The sequence below is a fragment of the Myotis davidii genome, unplaced genomic scaffold, assembly GCF_000327345.1.
Source record: "Myotis davidii unplaced genomic scaffold, ASM32734v1 scaffold266, whole genome shotgun sequence".
Taxonomy (NCBI): Eukaryota; Metazoa; Chordata; class Mammalia; order Chiroptera; family Vespertilionidae; genus Myotis; species Myotis davidii.
Window position 1 is genome coordinate 3,544,984 of NW_006300032.1, and position 12,116 is coordinate 3,557,099.

The 12,116-nt window shown below is 40.3% G+C and overlaps 1 protein-coding gene across 1 annotated transcript in view; it reads left to right on the forward strand.

Moving 5' to 3' along the window:
• The window catches only part of MAP3K5 (mitogen-activated protein kinase kinase kinase 5), a 174,906-nt gene that overhangs the window by 105,146 nt on the left and 57,644 nt on the right, over positions 1–12,116 (forward strand). Inside the window, exons 13-14 of the mRNA XM_015572060.1 lie at positions 3,152–3,259; positions 8,786–8,835. Coding sequence (XP_015427546.1) covers positions 3,152–3,259; positions 8,786–8,835 — 158 coding nt within the window. The remainder of the gene's footprint in view (positions 1–3,151; positions 3,260–8,785; positions 8,836–12,116) is intronic.

The following is a 12,116-nucleotide window of genomic DNA, read 5'->3' on the forward strand; positions in this document are numbered from 1 at the left end:
TGGTTCACACTTACTAAAGCGGCAGTAAGACTTGATTGAGGTGATAACATTATCCTTCTTTTGAAGTGGGTCTTTCTAAGACGAAGATGACTTATATTAGAAAATAACTTAATTTGTCTCCGTTTATCTCACTCCTATATTCAGTCTCATTCCGCCAAGAAAAACCATGACCCTGAGCAACAGAAAGCAGGTGAAAGTTCTTTTGGGAAATGATTTTAATGGTTCCATCATTTATTATTATTTAGGTTCAGTTCAATTTACTTTTTTTCTCTCACCTCTCTTCTGTGTATATTTTCTTTGCTTCCTACATTAAAAAGTTAGGTGACCATCAACCCATCAACTAATGTCAGGAGACAGGAAGTGGAGCGTGATAATGCACTTAAGTGTCTACTTTTTATAGTTTATAGGCCTTGCTGTCTTTCTTCCCACTTCAGATACATAAAGTTAGCAGTTGACTGTAGTGTTAACCAGTATAAAAGACTAGAAACTAAAAGCGAAAATGTGTATACTATGGAGTGGGTTGAATCATGATGGTTTTATCAAATTGCCTCTTTTTTGGGGGGGATGGGGAGTGTCTTTTCTCAACTTTTCAGTGGCCTCCAAAATGCTACAAATTCCCCATGTTTTGTCATTTCCAGGGCAGATTAAAGGGCTTAACAAATGTTAGATGACACTAATTGCAACCAGTGTTTATTCCCTATCTCAAGGCAGGAACACATAATTCAGATTTTATTTGTTAGAAATATGTGAGACAATAAACACAATTTAAGAAGACAGAAGAGAACCTGGTGCTGTGCTTGTCTAAATGTTAAATAATGTGGCCATGTAATCAGGGAGTGAGGTATGTTCTCATTTGTCAATGCAGTGACTTGGATGCTGTTTTGGGATGGGAGCCCACCTCTTATTCCATATTATTCCTTTTTATTTCACAAGCCCTAGGGTACTCAGATTGGAGAGCATTATTTCTGTAAAGCTTTATTTTCATTACTAACCAGTACCACTTAACTCTGTTGATTGGAATTTGGACCTTGATTTACCTGGTATATTCCTGAGTCAGAATATATTCCCCTCTGGGCTCTTACTCTCTGTTTATTTATGGTATATTCTATCTTATTTTCATAACTAGAGCCTGACCAAGAATTCTTTATGCCCTTACAGCTTTATAGTAAAGCGTAAAGAAATTTTGTTTTTCTAATCCCCTTTCTCTAGTTCCCTGTACTTTAACTTAAATACTGTTATGATAAGTTTATTGTAAAATAAATGCAGTGTGTTTGCAGTGTATGGCTGAGTTAATTTCTAACCCAGATTTCTGTCTAGGCTGCACTTTAGGTTATAATGTATTGTGAATTCCTCCTTAACAGAGCCTTCTGAAGGATTTTTCCTTCACTTTTATTTGGGAAACTTTACTTAATACAAGATCATTTCTAAAAAGGCAATTATCTTGAGTTTTAAGCAGTGGAGCAGAAAGAACTATTCCAGTTTCTCTGCTAGTTAAGCATTTAGCTTTATTTTTTACTAGAGGCTCAGTGCATGAAAATTCATGCACTGGAGGGGGTGGTCCCTCAGCCAGGCCTGCTCCCTCTCAGAGTCTGGGAGCCCTCAGGGGCAGGAGGCGACCTGGTGATCAGGGGAAGGCAATGCCCCATCACAGCTCTGCTGCTGCCACTGCTGGCAGTGCAAGCCTTGGCCGGCCCTGGTTACCTGAGCCTCAGGGGACCCTGGGTGGTGGGGCAGCCACCATCCGAGGCTTGCCTGCACCTCGGCCTGGCCTTGGGCAGCTGGGGGGGATGAGGGGACTGGTTGCTGCCATCTTGTGGCTGTGGGAGCGGTCGGACCCACCTGGGGGCGGGCCTGGCTGTGCTGTGCACCTGCTGCCCTGACGGGGCTGAGGGGACTGGGCACCGCCATCTTGTTGCTGTGAGCCCGCCAGCCCTGGTTATCTGCGCCTTGGGCTGGCCCTGGGCCGCCATCCGAGGCTTGCCTGTGCCTCGGGGCAGCCCTGGGTGGCTGGGGGGCTTAGGGGACTGGGGGACTCCGGAGGCAGGTGCGCGGACAATGTCCCCTCAGCCCCCCAATCCTGCTCTCACCCTCACCCCCTGTTGTCCACATCCATCACTTATGCTTATATGCTTGCATACAAGTCCTTTGGTTGGTCTCTCCCCCTCAGCCCCACCCTCCCCTGTCTTCCCTCTGAGTTTTGAACATCTGATTGATACTTCTCTGTCTCCACATCTGTTTTTGTTCATCGGTTTATTTTTAACATTTCTGTTTAAGTCTGCATAGGAAAATTGAGCTAGGCAGACGCCTTTAAACATCTGTGTGAAATAGGTAATAATTGCAGCACCTTTGAAATAAGGGCATATGTAGTATTTTAATGTTATTTGCTCCTCAAATGAAGTATTAGTAATAGTATAATATATCATGCACTCCTTCAATGGAGATTTTCAACTCACTTATCACATACCCCTCATATAGCTTCAAAACAAGAGCAAGTTTTTTTCTTTTTTTATCACAAGGTTATAAATACACCATTATTAAAGATATCAGTTGTATCATGAAGTCAGTGTGAAAATATGTTTATTTCATACAGCTATATCCATTTCTTTGATTTATATGTAAACTCTTTCAATAATAACCAGAATAATTTCTCAATCCATTTACATGGGTATGAAAACCATACATCTTGATCATAGGTGTGGCAGCAGGAAACCTTAAGTATGTGACATTCTATATATGGAGTCTTTTCCTTTCCTTGTACAGAATTATTTGTTTTACCACATTGCTGCCTTTCTTTGACACATTTACATTTATAGACATAGAGTATGAATTGCCTGATAAGATAAAAGCTTTTAAAAAGTACTATCAGTAGATTGATTTGGGATAGCCAAACAAATATATGGTCTTCAGAAATTTATTTCCAAGTTTTGTAGCAATAGAAGGTGACATATTATTTTGGAACTTATGATAGTTGTATAATACCATAAAATACTCAAAAGACCCATAGAATGGCAATAGTCAGACCTTTAAATGGTTTATTCTTGTGGTGGACCCAGAACTTCATTCGATAATCAGTGCCTTGTTGTTATGTCAGCTCTACATGGTTTGAATCCTAAGTCACTAATGTTAATTTATTTTGTTTTATGTTTTCAAGGTATTAATATTAGAACCAACCAAAATCTATCAGCCTTCGTATTTGTCTATCAACAATGAAGTTGAGGAAAAGACAATATCTATTTGGCACGTGCTTCCTGATGACGAGGTAAATTGTGCAATTATTAAGACAAGTATTAATAGTGAATGACTGTACCCTTTCAGCATTTATATGTTCCAGCAAAATTTGCATTAGTTAAGAAGAAATAGCGTGATTATATTATAAAATGTATTTATGCTAGGGGAGGGGCTGCTGGTTGAATCAACCACCATTGGCCAGTGATTTAATCCATCATGACTGTAATGAAGCCTCTGTAAAAACCCATAAGGCATGGTTCAGAGAGCTTCCGGATTGGGGAAGACATGGAGATGTGCGCAGAGTGGCCGCTTAGAGAGGGCACGGGAGCTCCGTGACCCTTCCCACATGCCTTACCCTATTCATCTCTTCCATCTGGCTGTTCCTGAGTTCTATCCTTTTATAATAACCCAATAATCTAGTAAATAAAATGTTTTTCTGAGTTCTATAGTCTGCTCTAGCAAATTAATCAAACCCAGGGAAGGAGTTATTGAAAGTCAGTTCTATAGCTCCATGATGGCATTATTCCAAGTGTAACTGACCAGAAACAAAATCAGTAATAAGTTGATAACATTGTTTTAAAGTGCCCATTGTTTTACTTACATTTTTTAAAAGTATATGGATATATATCACATGGCAGAAGTAGAGTAGTCCCCCAGTTGAAACCACAAAAACTAAAAGAGGTTAGGAGAGCATTATCTGGAAGAGGAGATTTTTCAAAGGCTTGATTGGAAAGAGCAAGGTTGCCCGAGGACACTTGGAAACAGAATGGGGCTAAAGGAATTAGCAATTAGCAAGGCCCCGGCAAATGAGTGGAGAACCAGAAGTCTTTAGAAGACAGAAAAAGAGCAGAAAGGAAACCAAAGATTTTGGAAAATGACTACTATTTCTAGCTTGTGGTCATTATTTTTCCTTTCTGGAGGTTCTTCATTCAGTAGAGTTAGCCTTGTATTGATTCTCTTATGTTTTGCAACAATTGTAGAGACAGTTTTTATGTTATGCTAAGAAATAAACATATTAGGATAGAAGTGAATGCATGAAGGATTAAAGGTTTTATTGTCAATTGTCTTTTCTTATCTTTTGATCAAGAAGAATTTCTGCATTTGCATATTGCTCATTTCCTGTTACCTTTAGTGCTAAAAATTCTTGTTGAAAATTTAAGCTTTCTTAAATCATTTAGTTTCTGTTTGAATCAGCCAATTTCTGTGCACACCCTAGTTTTATCCATTCATTAGCACTGCCATTTTCTCTGTTTTTTAAAACAGAAGTGCTACAATTGGAATGAGGACAAGCAATAAAAATAAGATCACTTTGTTATTATTGTTAGTTTAAAGCAACTGTAATAACTATAATAAAATAACAGATAAGCAACAGGTTTAATACATCTTATGTTAAAGCAGGAAATGGATTGTTTTTGTCATGGAATGTTTAAATTTTTTTTCTAGAAGTAGAATAACAGAGAATGTTGCTTTTCATCTATCATATTGATTTCGTTACTTCCTCTCTCAATGTTTTCATTCTAACTCTGGAATGAACAGTTACGTGAGCTAGTATTTAACCTCATTTTGCAACTTTAAAAACTTGAAGATCATTACCCCAATTCCCAAGAGTTCAGGGACTCTCCGAGAGTTACTCTACATTCAGGAGCAAAATTAATTGAAATTCCAATCTTTTAACTGTTCTCCCTTTGTTCAATAGATGGTTACCACTTAAAGTAAGTAAGTTAGTACTTGAAGAAAGAAAAGTCTGCATGTGCCCATGAAAGAAAAACCTAGATTGAGGAACAGAGAAGTTATTTGCAAGATACTTTAAATGCTTGCTATTTAGAATTCCCCTCCGTTTAGGTTTGGAGATTAAGCACTCCCATCCTCTCTGAAGGCTGCTCAGACAACAGGGACTCGGTGGAGTAGGATGTGCTGACCTTCCTCCAGCTCCATCCAGCCCATGGCCACTCTGAGACGACCTAGGAATGTATGAGGGGAATATGTTTGCCTAGGACTATAGATTTTAATGATATGATGTTCTCATCCCTCAAAGATACTTTTAACTACAAACCCCCCAACTAAAAGTGGCTTAAACAATAAGGAAATGTTATCTTATATTACAAGAACTTCTGAGGTGGGTTCATTCTGGGGCTGATTTCAGTGGCTTGACAGTGTCAGAGTTCTGAGTTGGCTTTTCTGTATGCTCTTGGCTTTTCACTCATGGTCTTAAATAGCAGCTCCAGCATCACTTGACACAGACCAAATCCCAAGGAGGGTCAGGCTCTTTCCTTATACAAAACGTTGCATCGGGTGACCTTGCCTACACCAACCACCAGCAAGGGAAATGGACTTACCATGGCTGATGTAGACTAATCAGTTTCATTGTCACCTGAGCCTGAACAAAATTCATATTTTGTTAGCAAAGAAGAGAGGGAAGGGCCGTTGCCTAGGGCACCAGTAATGTCTCACAGAATGTAATTCCTGCCACCTTATCTCAATATTAATTCCTAGCTCCTGTTCTTGCCCTGGCTGGGGCACGGGATCTGAGGCCAAGCAGTTCCTAGAAAACAGTGCTTGGGCTGATTAAATAAGGTTGAATGTTGGTTTGGGGCTTGTTGGTGTTAAATATCACTCCGGCTCTGCCTCTGGTGTCCCTTTCCCCCTGACTCCCAGAGGGGCCCTGGAGCCTTTTACCTCACCTGTTGGCTTTGTGGCTCACCAGCGCCTCCATGTGGAGAGTCCACTAGCAAGGGAGGTGGGGAGAGGCCTTACTCCCTATCCATCTCGCTCAGGCTCTGGGCTTTGCTCCGCTGAAAGGGAAAGTTCCCTGGCAGCACTAGAACCTTTTAGGAACCTAACATTCTGAAAATGCTGTGCTCCTTTCCTATAAAACCAGCCCAATCAACCTGGGAAATCTCTCCTTGGCTGCTCCCAGAGCAGGGCTGATGGAAGATAGGTTTTACCAGCGCCGTCTTGCTGGAGTCTGCCAGTTGCTGTGTTCAATTGCAGGTTTGCACGCTGCTCTATCAGCTCTTCACTCAACCCGCCTCCTTCTCCTGGGGTGGCCTTAGGACGAAACTGAGGTGCAGGCTGTACGTCTAAGGCTGCCTTGTGCGCAAGTGGTGTGTGTGCAGGTTAACAGCTGCAGCTCCCGGGGCGCATATACTTAGGTCACCTGAGGCCAACGGGATTTAGAAGCAATTTCCAAATTACCAGCTGAAGCTGCAGGCTGCTATTTTATTTTAACTCCCCGCGCACCCTGGTTCAGAGAACCACATTTCCAGGAGTCCCTTTCTCTGGTCTCTGTCTTTTCTGGGCGATGTGCACTGTAGCATTTGCTCTGTGTAATTCAGGTCACATCCCCATGACCTGATTAATGTGCATTGAAACTACTTTTTTAGTAAATCTACTTTAGGCTTGACAGAGTCTATTTTTATTATAAGTTACATGATCCTAGCAAATAACTAGTTGCTATGAATATAAATTGTGGCTTTTTGAGTTGCTTTGGCCAGAAGGAGAATTCTGGGCCACATCAGAGCCACAGCTTCTTACCCATGTCATTGGCTCAGCCAAGACCTCAATCCTCTGGCAGCATTTTAAGTAGGTGGGTAAGAGCTTGTTTTCTTGGTTGTTTTACATTTAAAGAATTGACTTGCAATCTGAATTGGCTACTCTACAGTACTTGCTAAACTTGGACACAGGTAGCAACTACTTTATTTCTACAAAAATATTTGTGGTTAATTCTGTATTTTTGTCAGACATATTTTTATAGGGAATGCGACCCATCTTGTAATTTAGTTAACTTTGAGAGATATGCATTTAATATTAATTTTAACTTAGCTTCAGTAATAATTCAAGAAATTAAATCCCCGCAGTTTTTTTCATCTGGGCCCTGCAAATCACCTGTGTTTATCATATGATAATCAAATGTTTTATGTTCAAACTTTATTAGTTTATTGAATCTTACATAAATTAGGTGACAACACACCCTAGCTATGATGGACATTATATACATGTGTGTATACACATGCGTATTTGCTGTACCATTTTCTGAAGAAATAGAACCACCTATTTAGTTCAAAATATTAACTAAAGATAATTCAGAAATAGTTATCTTCAAACCCTTGTAGAGATTTTATTTATTTATTTATTTATTTTAAAATATATTTTATTGATTTTTTTACAGAGAGGAAGGGAGAGGGACAGAGAGTTAGAAACATCAATGAGAGAGAAATATTGATCAGCTGCCTCCTGCACACCTCCTACTGGGGATGTGCCCGCAACCAAGGTACATGCCCTTGACTGGAATCAAACCCAGGACCCGTCAGTCTGCAGGCCAACGCTCTATCCACTAACCCAAACCGGTTAGGGCGAGATTTTATTTATTAATGTTTTTTCTTTTTCAAAAAAGAAATACTGATTGACTATAATAATTTTAAATTAACCTTGATCACTGATTTTTATCTTTAAAAATTAATGCACAACATTTGTTAGGTTTATCTGCTAAGAATAAAATTTTAGAAATTAATGAGACTAATTCTCCTAGACTCTACTGGAGGTGTTTTATTGAAATAAATAAATTATTAAGTAAACATCACCCTTGTGGCTTGAGAATGAATTGTAGTTTCCACTCAGATACAAACCTCAGTTCTTGAATGACTCCCATCTCAAACAATTCAGTTCTCGACCAAGTTGTCCGCAGAAAAATGTCTCAGTTGTTGAACAAAACTGGTTCTTGACCCAACAACCCTTTCATGCTGACACCTCAGCATGACAACAAAAAGCATCTCTCAGGCGACAACATGACAAAAAGCGTCTCCCAGGCGACAAAAGAAGAAAATGCCCAAATATGTATCAGTCTGCCACTAAACCTTGCATTGTTAACATCTCAGGAAATTGTGCTGTGAATATTTTCCTGATTTTTTGCTTTTATTGCTGGCAAAATAGACAATTAGCACAATTTTAAAACATAAAGATTCTTGGCCATCAAGAGTGCTGATGTTGCTAAGGGTGTGAAAGTGCTCACAAAACAGCAATCACAGGCAATTGAAGTGCTAGAAAAATTGTTGTTGATTTGGATAAACGAAAAGCAGTTAGCCGGTGATAGCATGTCAGAAGCAATGATGTATGCAAAAGCGAAGATTCTGCACGCTGACCTCCTGAAAGACACCCTGGAACAACTGCCAAAAGTGATTCACGTGAGGCCAGTAGCGGGTGGTCTGATAAATTTAAGAAAAAAGTGTTTTATTTACAGATTAAACAGTACATTAGACATGCACTGTATATCAGTAAAGGTTAAAATGGAATAATTTGGAGTCTGGAATGGATTAATTCAACTTACATTACTTCTAATGGGAAAAATGATTTGGTTTTCAAGTAAGTCATTTCAAGAACAGGCTTCCAGACTGAATTAAGTTCCAGAACCAAGGTTCCACTGTAATTTATTTGTGAAGAATTGTACGTGAGGGAAAATTACTCTGGGTATCTTATTTTAAAAGAATAAAACAAAATCACTGTTGTTGTGTTATTTTAATTTGGATTACTGAACATCTTTTGTTCTTTCCTTATGTTCTAGAATGGCATACATGAGTGGAACTTTAGTGCTTCTTCCATCAGGGGAGTGAGGTAAGTCTCCTTGGAGTATTTCATTTTCTTGGAAGACATTTTTCTAGAATATGACTGTCTTGAATAGGACTTCTAGTCATGATTAAAAATGCAAAGAACCTCAGCAATCCTTCTATTAAATGAAATGCTCAACCTTCTTTAGACTCCCTATCTCCATGACTGAAAGATTTGCAAAAACTTTCAAAGTTACGTGAACTGACTCTGTGCTGGTCACTAACTTAAAACATGATGACTGATGGGTAAATGGGATCTGTGGGTCAGAATCAAGGTGCAGATAAGAGTGAGCTAAGTGAGTTCTCCTTAGATGGATCCCAAACACCTTCTACCAGATTGTGTCCCGTAGCTCACATTAGTGGGGTGTGGTTATAGGGAATTCGTTTTATAAAAAACTTTTTCTGAGGTTCCCATCAATGAAGTGTTCTGAGATTAGAGTGACTCACTTCACTTTGGCTCAGCTCTGACATTGCATCATAATGCCATTGGCTCAGGAAATGCCATTTCCTGGGATTTAGAAATGAGGTGGTTTTGGTTTTGGTTTGTTTTTTTTTCACAATGAAGAGCCACCAATTAGATGTTTAAATGCTTGTTCTATAGAAACTCATGCTAGACCAACTCTTAAGAATTTTACACCAAATTAGTTGTGATTACTGATTTTTCTCCCCACATAATAGCAACGTGGGGGGGGGAAAGTATCTGAAGGCCACATATGCAATACCCTGTTGCTGTTGGCATAATAGTAATTGGTTTTGTTGGAACATGAACTGGTAATTGGTGTTTGCCTGGTAATACCACCTGTTACTTTAGGAATGGTCTGAAGAGAAACATGCAAGATTGTGGGTTGACTCATTATATATCTTTCCAATTAATGCCTTCTCAACTAAAGCTTTATACTCTTAATATTTGATTTTTAAAACAGGTCATTAGTAAAACACTCATTATTTATAGCTGCATTTTTAAGCAATCCACTTAGTATGGTAAACATACATTTCACTTTATCATATCTATTTTCCAATGAATTAGTTTTCTTTAACTAGGCATGGCATCCCTACATAACCTTTGTTGTGATTTACGCATATACACAGAATGCTTACATGAGGCTACTGCTGGCTTATATATTGGGAAATGTGAGTTCCAGTGTGTGACTTCAAAGAAAGCTAACTCTCCTGGGTTTTCTCCTCTATAAAGAGATGAGAAGTTATAGAAGAAAATCCAACTACTTTAGCAGTTTGTCTTACATCACCTCAGAACTTGCTCAGCTCAGTCAACGGGCATTTATTGAGCACCAACTGTGTGTCAAATGTTGAGTTCTATTTTTTAAGAATACAAAACACTAAGACCTCAGCTCTGCTCTCTAAGAGCTCTAGGTGCAGCAGGGGAACAGACACTTCACAATTAGTGATAATGCGGAGTGAGATGAGCAGTGATGGAACTATGTTCAAAGAAAAGAGGCGCAAAAGGAAGTCTTTCTATATAAGACAGAAGTAGGGAGGAGAGTTAGGCCTAAGCTTGGTCTTAAATGATGAGTAGAATTTATTTTAAAAGTAAAAAATAATATGCATTCTGAACTGAAGGAACAGCAGATGCAAAGGCATAAAATAGGGATTAGCAAACTACACCCCCAGGCCAAACATGGCCCACCACCTGTTTTTGTAAATAAAGTTTTATTGGAACTCAGCCTTGTTCATTGTGTATTGTCTAAGTCTGCTCCAACAGCAAAATTGAGTAATTTGGCCCACAACACCTGAAATATTTACTCTCTGGCCCATTACAGAATATATTTGCCAACCCTTGGTTGTAAAACAGCATGGCCTGACTGGTAATCTCAGAACTGTTCCAATTGCTGTGAAGTAAGCCACTTGCTTAGTCCAAACCAAGTGATGTTCCACAGTCACTTCCTTTCTGTAAAATCTCTACAACGAAGGAGGTGCTTTTCCTGCCTCCACACATTGCCCTTCTAGCTTAGGAAGCATTTTGTTGTTCTGCAGACCTCAGAGGAGCGGAGCACCAAGGTCAGTCAGCCAGTGGACACTTAGGCTGGTCCTCCTGGCACAGGGTCAGCGCTGCAGAGGGCAGGACACCTTTCTCAGGCTGAGGTGGAGGGACACAGCTTCTGTGTGCGCACCAAACCCTAGAGCAGTGATGGCGAACCTATGACACGCGTGTCAGAGGTGACACACGAACTTGTTTTTTTGGTTGATTTTTCTTTGTGAAGTGGCATTTAAATATATAAAATAAATATCAAAAATATAAGTCTTTGTTTTACTATGGTTTCAAATATCAAAAAATTTCTATACGTGACACGGCACCAGAGTTAAGTTAGGGTTTTTCAAAATGCTGACACGCCGAGCTCAAAAGGTTCGCCATCACTGGGCTAGACTCTAGAGGGCTGGGAAGAGGGGCTGGAGCCTCACCAGACGACCTCGCCCACATTGGAGGAGATGAGGTAGCGGATGAATTGCTTCATGTTGCTGTAGATGGCCCGGCCTTCCTCCACTGCAGCCACAATGGAGGCAAAGTTGTCATCCGACAGTACCATCTCTGCTGCTGACTTGGCCACGGCTGTGCCGGAGCCCATGATTTCTGATCAACCACAAGCTATTCTCTGTGACACCAGCTGAGTATCCTGCAATTTAATTCATTTCTAATACTATCTATCTGGAGAAAGTGTCTGATCTCACAGGTTAAAGGCTCAGTCCCATGAGACTTTCTGCCCCCACTGTAGATGCCAGTCGCAAACCCAGGGGATCTCACCTGTGCATCTGACCAACTGGCTATAGATCAGAGGTTCCAATGGCTCCTGCTTGGGTTTGATTGGTTTGCTAGAGCAGAACACAGAACTCAGGGAAATACTTACGTTTACCAGTTTAGTGGAAGGATGTGATACCCGGTACAGATGAACAAATAGGTAGATGAAAAGATGTGTAGGGCAAGGCCCGGAAGGGTCCCAAAGCACAGGAACATCTGTCCCCATGGAGTTGCAGTGTGTTACCTTCCTGGCAGGCACGTATTTGCTAGTCTGGAAGCTCCTTGAACCCTGTACTATTGGAGTTTCATGGAGGCTTTATCGCATAGACATGATCATTCATTATTGTTAGCCCTTTTCTCCCTCTGTGGAGGATGGAGGGTGGGGCTGAGAAGTCCAAGTTCCTAATTATGACTTGTTCTTTCTTGTGACCAGCCCCAATCCAGGTGCCCATGCAAAGTCTCACTAGAACAGCAGTTCTCAACCTGTGGGTCGCGACCCCTTTGAGGGTCGAATGACCCTTTCACAGGGGTCGTCT